Here is a 21,644-nt window from a genome sequence, read left to right on the forward strand (position 1 = left end):
AAATAGATGGAAAATTTTCAAATAAGTGTAGTCAAACTATGCTATTAAAAATTATTTTATTTATAGTTTTTTCCTTTTAAACAGGCAATTTATTTTTAGTTCAATAACATTTAAAATAATTACAAAAATATTCATATTTTATATAATAATTTAATATGATATTATTATTAGTTCATTACATCAACAACACCTTTTCCAAAATTGTAGATGATAGTTTCTCTGTAAAATTAATGCAATTAATGAGTTGCCAGTAAAGGGGTAGCACCCAATTGGAGACACATGATATTGTATTTAGGCATGATTAATATTTTCATTATCTGTTAATTAAAACACTATCACCAAAATAGGTGACAAACAATTTGTAAAAATTATTACATTACCCTAAACTTATATCATTGACTTATTATCTAATAATTTAATTTTTGGAGCTGAATGATGGACTTGACTCGACCTGATTTATTTTAATATTTTATAGATCGGAAAAAAAAAAGAAAAAAATAAAATAAATAAAGGAGAAAAGGGGAAAAATGGAGTGTTGGTAACACGCGGCATGGAGGTGAGGCTGAGAGTGGGGATTGAGGAGGAAGGAAGAAATGGGGCGGGGTGAAATGAAGAAGTTAACCATGGTTAAGATGGGGTAGTGTTGGGGTTTGACCAACTCTGGACAGGCTTTGGGTGTGTGGCAGTCCCAGAGAGGGCGACTCCGCCTGCTATCAGTCCGTGTGGGTTGGGGGACTTTGCTCTTTCTATAGACTTCATTTCATCCCACCATTTTCTTCTCCTTTCCCTCTTTCCCTTTGCTTGTCAAATTCTCTACTCTTCGTCGTCGTCTTCTTCTTCTTCTTCTGCTTCATTCTCTGTCCTTTCTCTCACTCTCTTGTTGTATGTGCTTACTTGATCTGTTCCCATCACCAGCATCTTTCTTTCTCTTCTCTCCTGTTTCTTCTTGTCAGAAACAAACACACTTCAGATCCAACTCGCCCTTTCTTTTTTTCTTCCTGGTAAGAGGGACTCTGCATAGGGATTGATCTCAAGATTTGATTTTTGTGTTCCTTTTGGGTGCTGGTCTTTGATTGTGGTTTGTGGGCTTTAGCTTAATCTGCATATTTGGGGTTCTTTTTTTTTTTGTTTTTGATTTCTAATGATATTGTTTCTAGTTTCTCCATCTGGTGTTTGCTTATTTTTTGTTTTTTTTGTTCTCCCCCTGTAATTTAGGTGTTTGGGCTGGTTTGTCTATCTTTTAAATGATGTGTTTGCTGTTTTGTTGATTTGCAGTTTGGTGTTGATGGACTGGGCTTTCAGTGCTGATCAAAATTGGTACTGTGGTGATTTTGATGAGATATGGGGTTGGATTTATGACCTCAGATTGGTAGGATTAAATCGTAACTAGGTATTGAAGGAGGCTTTGATTTGCTACTGATCATTTCATCTCAATATTCAATATAGGGGTTCGCTTTGTTCTTGTACATATTTGAGAGTCTTATTGAAATCTTGACTGCGAAGTGAATTGTGAGTCATCATTATTGACAAGATGGGTGGGCTTTGCTCGAGGAGTTCCACTGTAGATAATGCTCCCGGTGGAAGCTTTCCACTTGCTAATGGTCATCTCAGTCATGGTTCAGGAATTGTTTATCAGTCTCGTGGGTTGCCGCCGGAGCTGACTCGCAATTTGACTGCTTCTCCAATAGGGGGAGGTATGGATAATAAGCAATTACGAGAACCCTTATCGGCCCCTGAGATGGAAAGAGTTTCATATGGGGTGAATCCTGATGATATTGATGATGGTATTCCCCGCTTGTCAAGGGCGTTATCACACAAATCTAGATCAACCAAGTCTAAGCAGGTTGCCGTTGCGAAGGTTAGTAGGAGGAATCATGATGTGTTCTTTACATACACTTATATTTTTTTTGTTTTCGATTTCTAATTCTTGCTGAGTTTAGAATGAATGATGCATGTTTTTAAAAGGTCACTAAGTCCTTTTTATTTTTTTTATTTTTTTATTTTTTATCGTGGTTACACTTGCTCTTTATTGCATTTTAATGCACAAGTATATTATTAGAACGGGGCTGCTGCAAAATGGTCGTGCCTTGACTAGAAATGATAGTAGAGAATCTGCAATATATCAGTTCATGGAATCCTGAAAAACTGACCTTTGACATCCCACTACACTGATTTTACCGTTTCAAAGGCTATTTAAGAAGCAGCAAATGATTTGTTGTGATGTTTGATTATCAGTGTGCTTCTTTTCTTCTCTGTCCTTGATTGCTATTTCACCTCTTTTGCAATGAAACTGATGATTACCTTTTCTTGCACCTCATATTGGTATTTTCTTTTGTAGAGCACCCTTTTCAGGATGGCTGGTATTTAGCCCCTTTGGCATTTAACAATATTAGGGTTGTTTTGGAAGAGCACCTTTCATTCTTCTTGAGAGAGTGTTAGTCATTTATGTGCTAATGTTGGTCGGTGTTCAAAGGCATATCTCTTTACTATATTATTAAAGAATGACACTCCTATGGCCTTTTTTAGAGCTTTAGGGCCTTAAGATAGGGTGCTCACTCTCTCCTTTCATCTTTGTTTTAGTTATGAAAGCTCTTAGCCAATTTGTTTTGATGGCGATATGGGGTAGTTTTAAGTGGTTTCAAGATTAGAAGGTGGGTGGGGTGGATGATACCTTGCTTTTTGTTTATTTATGTGATGGGTAGTTAAGATATCTTCTATGGTTTCTTATATGCTTTGAGCTTGTCTTTGTGTTGAAGAAGACAAATGATTTTTGTGGATGAGTTGGTGGCAATGGAGAAATTTGCATCTTTGTTTGGTTGTGGGATAAGTAGTTTTCCTTCGACTTATTTAGTACTTTAGTCATAAGCTTCTTGCAAGTCTTGCATAGGATGAGGTTGAGTAGATGAGTCAAAATAAGGTTTGCTCCATGGAGGAAACAATATTTGTCCAAAGGGGGTGGGTTGATTCTTGTCAATATAAGCTTTCAAGTTAGAGAAGATTTAAAGAGATTTCCTATAGGGGCCTCGACTAGAGGGGAGAAAGTTATATTTCATGTAATGATCTGTGGGAGGCTTTGTGGGGTAAAGTTTTGACTCTAGATTGTCTCCAAAAAAGAGGGTTGTCCTTGGCAAACAAATGCTTCCTTTGTCATTTTCAGGAGTTGATTAACCACATTTTGCTGTACTGTAGTGTAGCAAGGGCCTTGTGGCAGTTTTTGTTTTCTCTCATTGGTGTTTCTTAGGTGTTGTCTTCTTCTATAAGGGAGACTTTGGTGGCTTGGCATGGGTCTTGTGTTGGAAGGAAGTGGAAGAAAGCGTGGGGAGCAACCCCTTTGTGTCTCTTTTGGACAATTTGGAAGGAGAGAAATACAAAGTCGTTTGAGAATGAGGAGCTTTCCATCCTAAGGCTGAAAAACTTGTTTTCTTGGTCCAGGATGTATATAGCTGTAGGTCCTATGCCCCTTTGTGACTTTATTGATTGGTTGAGTCGTCACTAAGGGAGGGAGTAGTTTTTTGTTTCCCTTTCCTTTTTTGGTCATCTTTTGACAATCGTTGTATACATCTTGTGTACTTTGGTGTGCTTTCTTTTTGACACTTTTAATGCATCTTTTGTTTACCTGTATATGAAAAAAAAGGGTTGGGAATTAAAAGGCTTTCTACTTCGAGTACCACCTTGCTTGGTAAGTGGACTTGGAGATAAGCAAATGAGAAGGATAGCTTTTGGAAAGTGTTATAAGAGGAAAGTTCAAGGAGATGGATGGAGGTTGGAGTACATAGGGTTGGGAGCTCAATCTCAAGAGGAATGGGCTTATGACCAAGTTTTAGCTGGATAGGTGGGTTGGGAGAACCTTTTGAAAGAGGCTTTTCCTTCTCTTTATTGTCTTGCTATAGCCAAGAATGCAAGAGTGACAAATTTATGTGGAGGGGTGTTGGGATTATTGAAACCTTTGCTTTTGTAAGCCTTTTTTTGGAATGAGAATTAGTGTTGGTGGGTTGATTTACTGATTGCTAATTGGTGGTATTTTGCAAAGGGTAAGGCTGGGATATGTTAGTTTTGAGGGGTGTAAAGAAGGGGCCTTTTTTTGGTGAATTGTTATTATAACTCTTTGTCTATCATGACATTGAATCTTTTCGTGCAAAGGAGGAGTAAGGCTCGAATGCTCCTCCGAGTTTTTTTTTTTTTTTTTTCACTTTCCCTGCTTCAAAAGCTGCTTGGAAGAAGATTCTAACTATAGACCTACTCATAAAGAGGATATGGTCCTTGGTTAGCAAATACAATTTACAATTTATGTAAAACGCACAAGGAGACAATTAGCCAATTCTTATTCATTGTGGTAAAGCATGGTTGCTTTGAGATCTTTATAATTTTGAGGTTTTAGTGAGTTCTTCAAGGATAGTTAGAGATTTTTTATAACTTGGCATTGGAGAGGCTTGGATAAACAAATAAGAAAAGTATGCATTAGTTGTTCTTTGCTTGTTCTAGTGCTAATAGAGGGAGGGGGTCTACAAAAGAGGAAGAACTATTTGACTAAATACTGAAAGATCTCTCTCTCTCTCTCTCTCTCTTTTAAATTCCTTACAAATCTCTTTTAGAGTGAGGCTCAAGCTTTGTTGGGGTTGGAGTCTTGCTTCGTGTTGCATTTCCTTGATTTACTAAGTGAAGGTCGGTAATGTGTCCTTATTTGTTCTTTTCCTCTTCTTTTACTTTTCTTGGTGATTTTTGTGTAGTTCTTGTAGATATGGATTGCATCCACTCTTTGGATACTTGCATTATGAATCTGTAGAGAGTTGGGAAAAAGATGTGTATAGGGCTCATTCACTAATTTTTAGTAGAAGCACAAGATATCATATAATATTTCCCCCTTATCCTTCCATTTCCTTTTGAGAAAAACCAGGAAGGGATTATGGGTTTCAATATAATTGTGTTGTTTAATCTCATTAGAGAAGGCCTTGCCCCTTTTTAGTTTTAAATTTTGTTGCCTCGTCATTCATATTTAGCTCCTTAATTGAGCATTAGTGGGCTAGGTTTTCCATTATGAGTTAGAAAGGCTGTAAACTTTTGCCAAGGGTAAGCTTAGGGAGTGGAACATGCAATTGTTTTTATTCATCTCATGGCAATAGGCAATCAATGGTATTGAATCCTAAAAAAGGTGAATCCTAGTACAAATCAGCTATGAGCTACCAAACGTTGAACTGAAGGGTTTAGTGACTTTGAAGACAGGAAAGCTACAGCTCTCAAGGACCTTTGCTTTAGAAGGTTTGGCCACTTGCAATAGGCCTTAAAATCCCAATGGGGTGGGTTTGTGGGAGGTTCTGGTTCAAGTCTCAATAGGGACTAAAAAAGAAAAAAAAATACCTATAACAAAAAAAAGGCCTTGAGATCCCTAAGATCTAGGGGATTTGGGAAGAAGTTGATCATTCTCAAAGAGGAAGTGAGCTAAAGGCAAAATGGAGTAAATTGGGTGAAAGAAGGGATTGGAGTTCAAAATTATTTCATGGACTGGCTAGTGAAAGGGAAAGAAGTTCACCAAATTCACTCTCTTTGAGAGAACAATATGTTAGACAAATCAAGAAATTATTTCAAAAGAAAGTATGATATTTTTCTTCTTTTTTGAAATAGTGATTCTGTTAGATATTCCTTCAAGGGTCTTTAAGCATTATGGCTCAAGGGCTTCTTCAAAGAAGAGGTTAGAGAGGTGATGTTTTTGATAGAAAATGAAATACTAGGGTAGGTAAGTCCAAAATTGCTTTCTTCCAATGTTGTCTTGAGATTCATGAGGATGCTTGATACATCAGCTTAGCATCAAGACATTGTGGCCATCATCCTAGCACCAAACTGTTAGGGCTATTTGCCTAGCACTAAAATCTTGGGGCATTATCAACTATACCACAAACTTCACCCTTAAGAGTGCTTGTTTGTAAGAAGGTCAAATAGATTTGTACCAAGGACTTTGGGCCTATCAACATAGTGACCATTTGTACAAAATCAGTCTAAAGTTATCTTTAGAAACATCTATATGGTTCTCTATGAAACCATTTCCCTACCTAAGGTCTTTTTCAAAGATAGACAAAGTTTGCATGTGATATTGGTGATGAAATTCTTGTAGAGAAACAATGATCTAGAAAGGAAGGGCTTGTTCATAAAGTTTACTTCAAAAGAGCCTATAGTTGTGTCAAAGTGAGAGTGTTTTTTTTTATCATTTTCTGATATGTAAAGTTTTTAGATGTAGGTGGCGTGAAGTTGATGAGAGGTTATGCATCCTCAACATTCTTTGCATTCTTTATCAATGGGAACTGATAAGGTAATAGGTTGGACCAAGGTGTTTAGAGGGCTGAGGTAGGAAGATCCTCTATCACCCTTATCCTTACTGTTGTGGTTGATGATCGATTGATTTTTCCTTGTTTATTGCATCAAAACACAATTTATTACCTAATTCACTATTCTAGAGTAGCTTATGTCTGATAAAAAATTGTTCTAATACAAACTATAATAATATAATAGTTTTTAGGTGTCGTCCACTATGATAGATTATTTTCGACAATTAAGGCTTGATGAGGGGAAAAACAATGATTGTGATAAAATTAAATTGGATTGGCAATTCATGATGAAAAATCAAAATAACAATGATTTCAAATTGGGAAGAACAATAAAATGTAAAACAAGAGAAATTAATAAAGAAAAAAAACTCAAGGGGTTAGGATTTTCTAGAAAACAATCTTTATGGTGAATAGGTGTTAAGTTCTATTTTTCATCAAGTTAGATTAAAAACCTAAATTCTCATCTAAACTAATTTTTGATTTAATTTTCTAGATCCAATTTTTCTTCAAATTAGGTGATATAATCCAAGAGATCAATTCAAACCATATATTTAATTCATCTTAAACCATCTTCTAATGATTCATACAATGCAACTATTTAATGTCATTAAATTTAGCTTTAAGAATTTAATAAATCTATTTAGTTTGCAATGTAATAGTCATTCGAGATTATTTGAAGAGAAAAATCCCCAAAATTCAATTAATCAATCAATTGGATCAAATTACTTTGACAATTAAAGCTCATTTCTCTAATTCACTATAGATCTTGCTTCTAAATCCTCCTTCCTCCGAGAAAAAGGAGATTTAGCCACTCATGCTTGGAGATTTGGTCTGACAAGGCATGTTTGGCTAGTGAGAAATTGAGGGAAAATGAAAGAAAATAGAGAATTCTATTAAGAGAAAGAATTTCTAAGACATTCTACAATCAAAAGTGTCCAAAAAAAAAAAACTCCTTAATGAGAGATTCAAGTTCCTATTTAGATGCCAAGGTCAAGTGGACACTTAGCATCATCTAACAGGTCTTTTGGAACCTTCTAAATTCAAAGAAATCTGGAAGTTTAACATTTCACATGAAATCTAGACATTTTGCATGAGATATTCCCATTTCTCATGACCGTGTGAAATTCTAAGGTGAGTGGCAGCAGCGTATTGAAACTCTTTTTGGACCATTTCACATGTTCATGCAAAATCAATTCAGTCATCCTTCTTAGCCTGCAGCAACATTTTTCTCCTCTGGTTCAACTCGCATAGTCATGCGAATGCACAATATATGGTTTTTGAGGTCCTCTTTGTCATTTCTTTCATTTTCTTCTTTTGATTTCAAGCTAACTACCTCTGATCAGTCCCAAATCTCGATCCAAACTAATAACATTGCTTATTCCTCATCATCCACATTATTCGCCCTTTTCAATTCAATTTATCTCTTTTGTCACTCAATGCATCAAAATCACACCTTGAAATGGCTCCAAAACTTCACAAAAATCATTAGTAACTCTTGCAAAGGCAACAACGTATTAATTGAACATTCTAGGCATAATTACTACTCAAAAAATATAAAATTCATGAGAATTATTATCTAAAATATGCTCTTTTTGAGTAGTAATCAGTGGATATTTTGATTTGCATGGTATGCAAGGTTGAAGACTTATGTCTAGTGGAGGATATCTCATCTTCAATGTATGGATGCTCCATTTTCTTCTAATATGGTTCCATTCAAGAAGTATCCAATTTGAATCTTATTCTAAGGGCGTTTGTTCTAGTTCAGTTTTAAGATTAATGTTAGGAAGAGTATGCTACTGGAAATGAATTTTGATTAGAATGGTATACAAGGTTGAAGACTAATGTCTAGTAGAGGATTGAGTCAAGATATCTCATCTTCAATGCATGGATGCACCATTTTCTTCTAGTATGGTTCCATACTAGGAGTATCCAATTTAAATCTTATTTTGAGAGAGTTTGTTGTAGTTCAGTTTTAAGATTAATGTTAGGAAGAGTATGCTACTAGAAATGAACCTCACTTAGGAGAGAGTTGGGAGTCCTACATTCTCTTTCGGGTGTGAGCCTAGTGATTAGATGGGTGCATTAGTTGCATGGCACTAGGAGGTAGCTCTAGAGTGCCTTGATTGTGGCTGGTATCTAAACATCTAGATGGTTTGACAAGAGCATCACTTTTTCTAGGAGGTAGAATCACATTAATTCAATCTTGCCTTGGAATATTTCTACCTCTTTTATGCACATCTTTGGAATCTTAGTTGTGTGGCTGCTAGGATTGAGAGAATTTGGTGGGATTTCCTCGTCATTGTTTGATGAAAATTACAGAGATGTGTATTTCTTTTTATTATATATATATATAATTTTTATCAGGGGAAAAGAGAAGGTTCGGTGGGCAGGTGAGTTTTGGTGTGGGTGGGGGTGTTGTGGAATTGGTTTTGACATGTTAAGATGCCAATTTGACCTAAAAGCTTAAGTTGTTGGGTGGTGGGAACGAAGCTTTTAAGTAAAATTGGTATATTAAGTTGTTGGATTTCTTCTTCTTCCCCCCCTTTTTTTTCTTTTCATTTTTATTTTTCCCATCGTAAGCGCCAAAGATTTATTCCCTGCAATGACAGTGCCCATGTACCATGTGTTTCTTTCTAGCCCTGTAGTGCAAGATCTTTGGTAGTTCATCCTTCCGATGGCAACATCCAATTTGTGGTCTCAAAGGAGATTTAGAATATGTAGGTTATTTCTGTTCAGGGATTTGGCTGGGATGATAAGAACAGAATCGTGTGCCTTGCTGCATGCTAGCTACTCCTTTTGGTTATGAGAGGAATGCTGGCCTTTTGGAAGGTAGCTGGAGACCTTTGACTGGACTCGGAGGAAGGAAGGATATTCTTCCTGAGCTCTTTTAGATTTCATTAACCAAGAAATTTGCAGGCATCTCTCTTGGCATGTTTTCTTTGGATTGAAAGACACCCTGCTTGCTTTAGTTAAGTGCATTTGGTATCAGTGGTGATTGTATAGGTGGATCAGGAATTGGTTCTCATTCCTTATCCTTGTGAAGGGTATCTCATCCTGATTGGAAATATTTGCATATTCTTTTCCTTATGCAAATATTTCATCCTTGTACGCTCCAATCACTTTGAATAATAATATATTTCTCAGTTTTGTATATTGGGGGAAGAAACAAAAAGTAAAGGAAAAAGGAAGAAAACAAGGGGTATATAGCCTCTGAACAACATCAGAGAGTGAAGTTGTTGCTTTCTCATTGGCTAATCTACCATTTGTTATGTTGGGATCCCACGTAAGCATGGGTATCTGAAAATTGAATTCTGACACCTTCTGTATTGGAATCTTTGGCAAGTTTGGGTGGGATTATTTTCATTTTATAGTAATCATGATGCCAATATTGTTTTAGCCTTCTCCCAGGTAAATTTTTGGTTTTATTTTTTGTGGGGCTTTGGAATGCTGCTAAGGAATTTAAAATAAATTTTGTTTGGAGAAGTTTGTGCTAATCTTATTGATTGGCCAACTAACTGATCATTTTGCCTGTGGCGCTTCACATTTTTAAGTAACTAATAGACCTTTCATCTCTTCTGGTGGGGTCTAGTGATTGGAATATATCAAGCAACTCCAAAGTTGAAGTTTAGCAATGGGGGTACCTCCACCTTTCATCATTACTTGAAGACTCTATCCCATCTTTTGGTACTTGGTGTTTGCCTGCAGTTTCTTTTTCTATGTTTCTATTTTTTTTTTCTTTTAAGGAGATAGTCCTCTCCTTTTATACATGCTCTATATTCAGTATGGTTGATTGGAAAAGAAATGACATATAATTATATCAAATGAGTATTTTGAGAAAACAAGTAGGAAAACTAGAATGGATAGAATTGAAAATTAATGTTTTCATATGGATGTAGTAGAGATAGTACCTGATTAGGATAAGATCTAAGTAGACTTGATGGTTTGGTACAATTAAGATTTAATAGTTGTGTCTTCAAGGAGTGACCTGTTTTCATTCACAGTACTAATTGACATTTGTGTTTAAGACCTCTTCTTTTTGATCCCCAGCATTCTTGTTTTTTGCTTTTAGGTATTCATTTTCGGTTACTCTCCTATAGTTGCTATTCTTGATACTAGTTGACACTCTCTGTGAATTTACTAATTGCTAGGATAATATGCCAGCATTTACCTGAACATCATAAATAACTAAATATAATGTCACATACAGTATTTTTTGTTCTTGATTATTGAGGAATGGTATTTTCATTTTTGAAATTGATATTGATGAGGTAACAGAATGATATTCATTATTATATTGGTAATGTGATGTTGAATTGTCTTAATGGATCAATATTTTTAGTAGCACTTTAATGGATTGATTTGGTATACCAGGTTTCAGAAGTGAGCTCACTTTTGGGCAGGGCTGGTACTGCTGGGCTTGGGAAGGCAGTTGAAGTTTTGGACACACTTGGTAGTAGCATGACAAATTTGCATCTTAGCAGTGGTTTTGTTTCAGGAGTGACAACAAAAGGGAATAAAATTACAATTTTGGCTTTTGAGGTTGCAAACACTATTGTTAAGGGCTCCAACCTCATGCAATCCCTTTCAAAGGAGAACATTGCACATTTAAAAGAGGTGGTGCTTCTGTCAGAAGGTGTGCAACATTTAATATCAAAAGATATGGAGGAACTCCTCAGAATTGCTGCAGCTGATAAAAGGTGAATACTGAAACAGAATAATTGCTTTGATTATATCATTTGTTAATGGGCTCATTTTTTCCTGGTTATTTTTCCAATTGTTATTCTAAAAGTGAAATGGTCACTTCATTTTCCAATTATGGCAGGGAAGAACTGAAAATTTTTTCTGGAGAAGTGGTCCGTTTTGGGAATCGATGTAAAGATCCTCAGTGGCACAACTTGGACCGTTACTTTGAGAAGTAATCCTGATGTTATCTTGTCTAACTTACGCTTTATGTGTGATTTAAGACATCAAAGATGAGGTTCTCATGTTCTTTTGTGCTGTCTTCTATGATTTTAGGTTGGGTTCAGAGCTCACACCACAGAAGCAATTGAAAGAAGAAGCAGATACAGTGATGCAGCAATTGATGACTTTGGTTCAATATACAGCTGTGAGTATTTAGCCAATAAGCTGCCTGAGCTCTAGTTCTATACAATACATGATTTAGCTGTTATAGTCCCTGATCTTCACAAGTCAAGAAGAATATAATTTGATCGTGTTTGTCAAATTTCTGGGAAACCCTATTTCCCATGGTAGTTTACTTTCTCTAGACTTAAGAGTTTGAATGCTTGAACTGCAGCTTGTAAAATATTGTTATACCATCATTACTTAGCTGATTAAAGCATAAGGCAATCATATCCTTGCCATTGTAGGCCAGACTAGCAGGTCTTGCCATTTAGTTCCAATCATACTTAGTTTGCATGGACCTCATAATTGGGTGTTACTCAGCTTCTGAAAAATAACATTCTGCAATATCTAACTTTAAGATCTAGTAAAACCCTTTTTCTTTCACTTCTCTTTTTAATGGAATAGGAGCTATCAATGTTTTTTTTTTTTACTTTCTTCAACTGGATCAAAATTTTAACAGAAACTTAAGGTGTCAAGTGATTGAAATCGTTTTCTTTTGCTGGAAGAATAATTAGATCCCAGGAAGAAAAGTAAAAGGCATGATAATTGAGAATTTACAAAAAGAAAAAGGTTTCTAGTAAAATGAAGCAATGACTTCTTGTCCAGTTTCCAGATGTAAAAAAGAAATAGTTACACTTCATTTTGAACAATAGTTAAATATTCCTCTCTAGGTAATGCATCCATTATAATTTTATTCAGAATGAAATATGTATGCTGCACCCACAGACACATACACTACATCCTCTAAACATTGGAATTTTTATAGTGCAGAACATCCACATTTGCCATTCTATTTATTTTCTTCATTACGTGGGTTTTACCCTTTGGATGTATCTGCCAAGGGTAGAGCGTCTTTGTAGGTCACTTCCATATTTTGTGCTCATACTTTTTATGCCTCAAAGAAGCTACTGATAAGGAATGGGTTGGTATGATTTAAAAGTGTATGACTTCATAATTGCAAAGGGCTGTGCAAAAATATGTTAATGCTGTTGAGAGGAAAGAGAGCTATGCAATACATTCTGTCTGATGAATGATGGATTGAAGCATAATAAGAAGGGAAAAAAAGAAAAATCAAATAGCCTAAGCATAACGAAGACATGGATATTGTTGGGCTTAAAAGGATTTTTATAAACTTTCCAGATAAAAAATAATACATAACTCAAATTAGATTGGAAAGACGGGATGTTATTTTCATTATTCATTTCAAATTCCTAGGGGAAGGGGGTATTTGTGATGATGACATGATCTTGTAATTGCAAGCTTATGCAAATTTTTACGCTTAAACAGTTAGCAGGGAAAGACATAATGCATCTTTTGGTTGCAGGAATTATATCATGAGTTGCATGCCTTGGACAGATTTGAACAAGATTATCGGCGCAAGCTTCAGGAAGAGGATAACTCGAATGCAGCTCAACGAGGTAACTTGTGCTTGCATTTCCACTTATGAATAAGTTTTTTTATGGCTTTCTTTTGCTAACTCAAATGCAGCTCGAAGAGGTAACTTGTGCTTGCATTTCCGTTTATGAACAAGTTTTTTATGGCTTAGTTTTGTTTTATCCTAAAGCAGTAGTTTTTATTTTATCTAAGATGTAGTATTTGCATAGTGTGCAATGTGTATACTCACCATTGGGAAAAGGGCAGATAATGTCTTGAGGCAACAATTCTCTTTTTTATTAGTGCTTATATCATGTGAATTACTCTAAAATGTTAATGCTTATATCTGAGGTATGTTAATTTTAATTAGCATCATATAATCCCAGTTGAGAAGTTCAAAACCTATGAGAAACTATGGAAATAGGAAATGATCTATGAATGTTAAGGTGGTTTTGCAATCACAGAAGCTCATTGTTTTTAAGTCACTAGTGATGGTGGAGGGATAATTTCCAATTGTAAATTTATATGTGATGATAAACTCATAAGAAGGTTAGTGTGCAGCCCAATGATTGGGAGTTGGAAGAAGTGGAAAGGTTGTTTTGTTGCTTGAATGGGAAGAAGGTTAGTGTGGATGAGGAGGATAGGGTGAGGTGGATGGATTCGAAGTATGGGGTTTTTTTGGTAAAATCTTTGTATAGGGCTTTGCAGCCGGTTTCTCTTGCTTCTTTCCCTTAGAAGATTATTTGGAACTCTTGTGTGCAGCCCAAATTAAGCTTCTTTGCTTGGGAGGCTTCGTGGGCAAGAGTTCTAACCTTGGACCGTTTGCAAAGGAGGGGTTGGGCTTTGGCTAATAGATGCTTTCTGTGCCAAACGTGTGAGGAGTCAATTGATCACCTCCTCTCCTTCATTGTGAAAAAACAAAGGAAGTGTGGATGTTGCTCCTTTCTTTATTTGGAGTATCTTGGGTATTTCCTTTTTCGGTAAAAGGAAACCCTTTTAGGGTGGAGGGGCTCTTTTGTGGGTAAGAAGAGGAAGGTGGTGTGGCAAGTTGGACCGTTATGCTTGTTTTGGGTCATTTGGAAGTCAAGGAATAGAATTGCTTTTGAGGATAGCGTGCTGTCCATCCAAAGGCTGAAAGCTTCTTTTGTGTATTTACTTTGGTCGGAAACCAAATTGTGGATAAAAGATGGTCCCTCAACCTTAATAGATTTTGTAGATTGGGTGTGTTCACGATGAGGGAGAAGGTTTTTTGGTTTTTCCTTGTTGTTTTGGGTCCTTTTGTAAGGGGGTGAGTGTCTCTATACTGTAATTCTGTGGGTCGCTATTTTAGCACCTCTTTGCAATACAATTTTTTGCTTATTGATAAAACTCATAAGAGTTGGTATTATTTTTTTGGAATGACTTCTGCTTACAGATTGGTGTTTGGCAACAAAGTAATCAAGTTTATTATTTCCTAGCCACCGGAGAGTTCCTTTTTAAATAATTGGTCTTGGTGGAAACCTCTTGACTTTTTATTTGTTGGTTCTCTAGATTAAGCTGAGTCCCTTTCTTTAATTCTTTTTCCACCCACTGTCTTCTAGTATCAATGATGGGATGCAGGTTGGGTTACCTACATCACAATGCATGAGCATTGGCTGAGCTTGCTATAGCCAGGCTACTTTGCCTGGCCTTTTGCACTAGCTTGTTCATGAAATACGAACAATTTGTTTTAATTTCATTAATCATTTTATTTTATTTTATAAGGTTAGGCTCAGACTTAGGTGGTGTTTGTATTTTTTTATTTTTATTTTTAAAATCTGAATTAATCTGAATTTGACTTAAATCTGAATAGAACTACTAAATGTCACTCAATACTTAGGGGGTTGGTTTTTTATTAGTGCCTAAATGCTATTAAGTGTTGTTGTTTGTTTTTATTAATGTTTAAATATTGTTGTTTGTTTTTATTAATGTTTGAATATTGTTAAGTGTTAAATTTATCTATTTTTACATGTGAAAAGCATCTATAAGTTAATTATTATATTTCTTCTTTAATTTGGAAACTCATAATTTGAAAAAAAAAAATTAATATATTTCCAAGTATCCTAAAATATCATATTATTATCCTAATAAAAATTTTAGAACAATTGATTATGTAATTAGTAGGAAATTGATAAGTGGATAGTAATTAGGATTCTAATTATGTTTGGTTGTTTAGAAAACGTTATTTTTTTTCTAAGTTAATACTTGTCTTTATGTAGTGTATGTTTGGATTTGTGGATTTGTAATTGAAATATGTGTGTTGTTGCTGAGATCAATTCATTAATCTTAGGATTTTTGTTTTGGGAGAAGTATCAACTCCTAACTTTTTCTTTTTCAAAATTAATTGGAATTGTTGATTCTAGTGGACAATTAAATAAGTGTGAATTATGTTTTGAAGTTCTACTTGAAAAAACTTTCTTGAATTGGTGATTGTTTGTTTATTTTGGTTTTGTTGTATGGTAAAAGGTTGAATTTTGAAAATTTATAGTAATTCATTTTTAACCTAGATCTTATGATTTCTAGTTTTCAATGAGGAATCTATAGAAACTTATCCAAAAAAAAAATAAAAAAAATGAGGAATCTATAGAAGTTTGTGAAATTTAGTTTTGTTGAGAATTGGATGAATTATGAGGCAAAAATAGTGGCTGCATTCAAATCAGAAAAACCTACAAAATTATGAAACTTATTTTTATTGTAAATTCATTTTTCATTCAAATTGCACAAAATTGAGGTAGTTTATTTATTTATTTTTAGACAAGTGATATTCAAAATTTTCAAAAATGAATTTAGTTTTATTTTGTGTGAGGAATTAGATTTGAGAATTATATCGAAGTTCAAGTTTGAAAAGAAAAAAGGAAAAAAAAAAGTGACTTTTAATTAAGATAAAAGTAAATTTTTTTTGACCTTTTTCATGAACATAAAATTGTCTTACAAAAAGTGACAAGTTAATAAACAAGTGACTTTAATGTCTTAAGTCTTAAGAGCAACTTGCTTTAAGACTTAAGTCAAAAAAATAAGCAACCCCTTAGTCTTGTATTCTTTGTGCCTGGGCTGCGCTAGGATTGTGCCACTTATTTCATTGCTTGGCCCATGACCACCCTTAGATGTAAGTTATAGAATTAATGCCTATTATTGTTTAAGAAACCCATCTTAAGTTTTAATAAATTATATAGGAGACCTTTTACTTTAATTCTTTTATTCAAGGATATAATCATAGTTGTTAACTCTTAAAATGTATCGTGTATTGTTTTTCTATTTTTCTGTATTGTGTATTGTATCGTATCATGTATCATAAGCTTTTTTGTATAGTGAAAAATAAATAGAAAAAATGTGTATATACATTTATTGAAAGTATGGAGTACTACATCCATATCATATGAAAATGTTGAATGTTAGAGTTTTGACAAGTTCAAATTAACAAAATATGACATAAATATATAGATTCATCACATCATCCACAAAAGTAAACTTCTTCAAATTTTAGTTATGATTTTTAGTTCTAAATTCTAACTAGGCATATGCACTTTTGTTGTTGATTGATATATATATATATATATGCCTTTATGCGTCATCTTCAAATTTTCTGTTTTTCAGGTTTGTCATCAATCTTTTTCCACCAAAAAAAGAAATTAAAAAAGCTAATATAGTAAGTAAAAATTTTAATTTTTATTCACTAATCACCATCATTTTCAATGCCAATATTCAAACCATTCAAATGAAAATTCTCAAATATTCATTGTAAAAATAAACTTACTTAACTTCTAATATAGCATTTGACAACAAGAATATAACTTTATATATAAGATTATTTTACCTATTTCTCATTTTTATGATCAATTTTTAATCTTTTAGTACATTTTAAACAATTAATGTAATAAATTCTTTTTTTTTTTAAATGATTTTTCTTAAAAATTATAGAAAATAGTTGAAGATGCATGTATCATTGTATCGTAATAGCTCGTATTGTATCGTGTATTGTGTATATATCATAAGATACGGTTTAAAAAAAGATATAGATTGTGATACGTATTAATTTCCATAGAAAATGTATCGTATTGTTGTATCATATCGTGTATGGTAAGTTTTTAACAACTATGGATGTAATTATTTGTTAGCAACCATGTTTATTTTGCATGTATATATATTTTATGTAGGGGATAGCCTTGCACTCTTAAGGGCAGAGTTAAAGAGTCAAAGGAAGCATGTAAGAAGCTTGAAGAAGAAATCACTCTGGTCAAAGATATTGGAAGAGGTAGCAAGTCAGTGCTGCTTTATGTAGCTCCTTTTTAATTTTTTTTAATGTGCATAAGGGAAAGTTGGAAAGATTGTATATAGTTACTTAGAGCTTTATGAATGTTGATTTAACCTTATTGTCTTTATTAGGTAATGGAGAAGCTTGTAGACATTGTGCATTTCTTACATTTGGAGATACATGATGCCTTTGCTACTGCTGGTATGAATTCCAAACGTTGATAATTTTTTTTCCCCTGCTCATAGTAACCTGAAGGCCTGCATCACTGTCCATCATCTCTTGATATGGGAGAAAAAGGAGATTTTAGGCTCCTCTGGTTAATATATTTTTGGTACATCTTGACATTAATTTGCAACTGATTGGGATCAAGGAAAGAACAATCAAGTGTACCTTTCTAAGATTATAGGGAGGAGATAGTATTTAGGAGATGCAAATTTAAATCCATTATCAAAAAGTGGGGAATAAGTTACTAATTTAGGGTATATTTGTGAAAGTGCAGAAGAGAGCTATAAGCACCATCAAATTTGCATTTCATACTATGTGTGCAAACTAAGTAAGAGTTGTAGGAAAATATTGAAAGCAGGGCATGCAAATAATCTCTGTCCCTGTATTATCTCTTTCCAACCATGAGTCTTTCACATGTGCTGATTTACAAACCTTGTGAGAGAACCTAGATTTTTTAATTGGAGTCCACATCATTTTTTTAACAATTGCTAAACTTTTCTCTTAAAAAATGTATCCACTAGATTCTCTTGTTAATGTCTTTCTATTTGTTCTTTTCTTGTGTGTTGTCCTGGTTTGAACGCCACTAGTTGGGAGTTTCTTGTGATGGTTTTCCTTGGTGACCTTGCAGATGGTGATAAACCAATCAAAGGTTCTACAAACAACCATAAAAAGTTGGGCAATGCTGGTCTTGCATTACATTATGCGAATATTATCACTCAAATTGATACTCTTGTGAGTTTGCCACTTCATTCAATTTTGTGTTTCCTTTACCATTCTTTTATGACTAGTATTTGTTTCTCAATTTTCGGAACTATGAGTGAATGCTATCGCTCAAATTGATACTCTTGCGAGTTTGGGATCACTTGTTTATAGGTTGCATTGTCTTGAATTTTAAGAATCTATATTCTTATGAGTTTATGAAACCACTCATTCCTTCCATTCTTTTTTGGTATGCTTTCTTGTATTTTGTAGTATACCCTAGATTAATATTAGGGTTACCATCCTAATTAATTATAATTAAGAAATAAAAGTGGAGAAGCCATTCAAATAGCTCAAGAGTCGAGAATGTGTCCTTTAATTTAGATGTTTCTATTGACTTAAAAATGAACAGTGATGATTTCCATGATATTCTGTTCTGTGGTGAGAATTTTTCTGAGTGAGCTGCTGAACATAATCAGGTGTCCCGATCAAGTTCTGTGCCTCCAAATATGAGGGATGCCTTATACCAAGGACTGCCGCCTAGTATAAAGTCAGCATTACGCAACAGACTACAATCCTTTCAGCTTAAGGAAGAGGTATTTATTACACATTCGGCTCTTCTTTGTTGCACTTTAAAAGCAAATAGGTATTTATTACTTGGGATGCTGGTCCCACTAGTACTTTCATTGAGATAACGCCTAATATTTTGCTCTGTGCATGCACTTAAAACAATTCTCTTGACTGATGTTTCACAGCTTACCATTCCACAAATCAAAGCTGAAATGGAGAAAACTTTGCATTGGCTTGTGCCTATTGCCGCCAACACAACCAAGTAAAACTGCCAATCTTCACAAACAACTATTTTATTGGGATGTAACTACATCTGGTACCCCATTTTACAGTTTGCTTGCTTTCCCATTTATGGTTTGTAAACTTCCGTTCAGGGCACACATAATTTCATGAAGAGCAAGATTTTTTTTGTATTTTTAGATGAAATTACCAACATAATGTTCCACACTTGTTGTCACTGCTGTTTTGGGAATAGAATGAACTATAAAATGGGTAACCACATGGGATGCGACTCTTACCAATTTTACTACAGTTTTTATGTTTTTGTCTCTTTTTTATTTATTATTTATTTATTTTTCTTTTATCCTAAACTAACCTGGTGTGCTTGTCTCTGCAATTTTGTCTGTGTCAGAGCTCATCATGGCTTTGGTTGGGTTGGCGAATGGGCCAATACCGGGTAAGGTTGAAATGATTGGTGCTTTTCCTTTAGTTTTATAATTATTATAACTATTGCTGCTGCTACTGCTACTGCTACTATTATTTATCCATCTTATAGGCCCTTTGCGATTCATGAAAATTTTCTGATACCTTCAGGTCTGAGGTTAACAGGAAGCCTGCTGGCCAGACAGACTTAATCCGGATTGAGACACTCCACCATGCAGATAAGGAGAAAACTGAAGCTTATATTCTTGAATTGGTTGTATGGCTTCATCATCTTGTCAGCCAATCGAGAACTACCATTAATGGTGGAATCAGATCTCCTGTTAAGTCCCCAATTCGCTCCCCAAATCAGAAGTCAATTCAGCTGTCTACCCACAAGCCCAATTCTCCGTCTCCCATGCTGACAATAGAAGACCAAGAGATGCTTCGCGATGTTAGTAAGAGGAAACTCACACCTGGAATAAGCAAGTCTCAGGAATTTGACACTGCAAAAACGAGGTTAAGCAAACACCACAGACTGAGTAAAAGTAGTAGTCACTCCCCAACAAGTGAAACCAAGAAGGAGCTCTTCTCCATTAGGAGGCCATCCTCGGTTCCTGTCATTGACTTTGATATTGACCGGATCAAAGCCTTGGACGTCATTGATCGAGTAGATACAATTCGAAGTATATGATGGATATGATGGAGCGGGATGCAGAGGCAAAAGGGGCCTTATGTATGTGTCAAAAGAAGGGGCCACTTCTGCTGCAGTTTTTTCATGTGGGTTGCTCTTAGTACATGGGGAAATGTTGTGAGATCGTAGGCCAGTGAGAGTGATGTAAGTCGATACCTGTTTTTTGTATGTGAGAATTAAGAAATGATCATGGGTGATAATGTATTGTTCATGGGGATTTTTGATTGTTTGAAGAGGTTGAACAGATATGGAGAGATGGCCTGGCCTTTCTCAGTTCTATATGTACAGAATACTTGATCATTTCCTAATAATTGAAACTCGGATGCTTCTGCCCCTTTTCTCGGGTTTTCCCATCCTTTTTTCCTTCACGTTTTGGTTCATATCTGAAACTTGGATTCAGATATGTGGGTATAGGAATATAATCCCTTCATTTTTCTGGTGTTCTGCAACCTTGATGCATTTTTCTTGAAAGGACCTTGGGGAAATCCCACCCTGATTTTGGGCATTTTCTCCCTTACACCATCTTTTCAAGCAAGGAAAATGATTCCCAGAGTTTTTCCCTCTGATTTCTCATGAATCTTTTTGACATCAAATTTGATATGCGTAAAGTAGGGCTACATTGTGCTCACGTATTCGGTTTGACTTTCTTTGCTAAACCTAATGCATTAGAGCATGTTTGGAATTTTCAAAATGTGGGATATAAAATGGAGAAACTTATTCCATCGTACCCCCTCAATTTTTATTGTGTTTTATATTCTGACTCTTTATATTAGAAATTCAACACCTTACTCCCCAAACTTATTAAAAAAAATCAATAAACAATATGTTAAGTGAAAAAAAGGGTAAAAATGTAAAATATAAAGAAAAATAATTGTTGTCCAAGTTCTAAATTATTACACTTCTCAAATGCATATGAAAATTACGAATATATATACAAACATCAAAATTAGTGACTATTTGAAGGCCTTTAGAAAATTTTACATCAAGGCTGTCAATTTAAAGTTGATTCTGCCCAAGTTCAAACCGATGTTTGAATTAGAATGCAAAGAAGGGCAATTTCATTTATAATTTTATGGAGGTTTTGAAAGTGGAGGGTTTAATGTTGTTGTTTAACAAATTATGGAGTAAAATGTTTAGTTTTGAATGTAAGTGAGCAAAGTGCAAAACACTCTCAAGATTGATGAGTAAAATATATTTTACCTTGACAAGAATTATATTTTATAAAGAAATACTATTATTTTTTACTTTTAAAAAATAGAATATGTGCTTAATTGCCATCCGACAATAATAAACATTGAAAATGACATTTCTTCTTGAAGAAAAATTAGTGGTAAAGATTGCCTATCTGTTGTGAAAGAAATACATTTAGTGTATAAACTTTCCAAAAAGTTTGGGATAAGGTTCCATGGCATGAGTGGTTGCCTATAAATATCATTTTGTTTGCTAAATTACTAATTAATGATAAGATAGAACATTGAACAGGAAAGATGCTTTGAAAAATGAGGCTACGTTTGGAGAAGATAAATATATATTTAGGATATTATTTGAAAGGGAATATCCATATCCATTGAAGAGCGTAATCTATGGAGAATAATATTTCAAGATATTATATATATGATGGGATATTTTGTATTTTACTCCTATTTGGTTGTGGAAAAAAAGTAAAAAAAGTGATGGAAAGCATATTGTATCTTTTTTTTTTTTTTTAAATAGAAGTATATTACATCTTGGT

General features: G+C 34.5%; 1 protein-coding gene across 9 annotated transcripts; it reads left to right on the forward strand.

The window, feature by feature from the left end:
* The first annotated feature begins 638 nt into the window (after positions 1-638).
* On the forward strand, positions 639-20,247 carry LOC100263351 (protein PSK SIMULATOR 1). Of its 9 annotated transcripts, none has more exons than XM_010666704.3 (14): positions 639-1,001; positions 1,276-1,317; positions 1,447-1,858; positions 10,689-11,014; positions 11,140-11,232; positions 11,334-11,424; positions 12,766-12,859; positions 16,988-17,085; positions 17,217-17,286; positions 17,939-18,042; positions 18,489-18,605; positions 18,765-18,841; positions 19,211-19,255; positions 19,393-20,247. In XM_010666704.3, the coding sequence occupies exons 3-14, from the start codon at positions 1,532-1,534 to the stop codon at positions 19,910-19,912; spliced, it is 1,962 nt and encodes a 653-aa protein (XP_010665006.1). In that variant the 5' UTR covers positions 639-1,001; positions 1,276-1,317; positions 1,447-1,531; the 3' UTR covers positions 19,913-20,247. The 9 variants fall into 9 exon arrangements, with proteins under 9 accessions (XP_010665006.1, XP_010665002.1, XP_010665009.1 ...); XM_010666703.3 differs by having other exon boundaries at positions 651-1,001; positions 1,276-1,369; XM_059734975.1 differs by having other exon boundaries at positions 654-1,112; positions 1,276-1,369.
* Positions 20,248-21,644: the final 1,397 nt, after the last annotated feature.

Source organism: Vitis vinifera, chromosome 18 (assembly GCF_030704535.1).
Source record: "Vitis vinifera cultivar Pinot Noir 40024 chromosome 18, ASM3070453v1".
NCBI lineage: Eukaryota > Viridiplantae > Streptophyta > Magnoliopsida > Vitales > Vitaceae > Vitis > Vitis vinifera.

Excerpts from the sequence above, each read along its gene's own strand:
- LOC100263351 (XM_010666704.3), top strand. The coding sequence starts at position 1,532 with ATGGGTGGGCTTTGCTCGAGGAGTTCCACTGTAGATAATGCTCCCGGT. Across the intron at positions 11,015-11,139 it reads ATTGCTGCAGCTGATAAAAG|GGAAGAACTGAAAATTTTTT; the intron begins GTGAATACTGAA and ends CAATTATGGCAG. Across the intron at positions 17,287-17,938 it reads TGATGCCTTTGCTACTGCTG|ATGGTGATAAACCAATCAAA; the intron begins GTATGAATTCCA and ends GTGACCTTGCAG.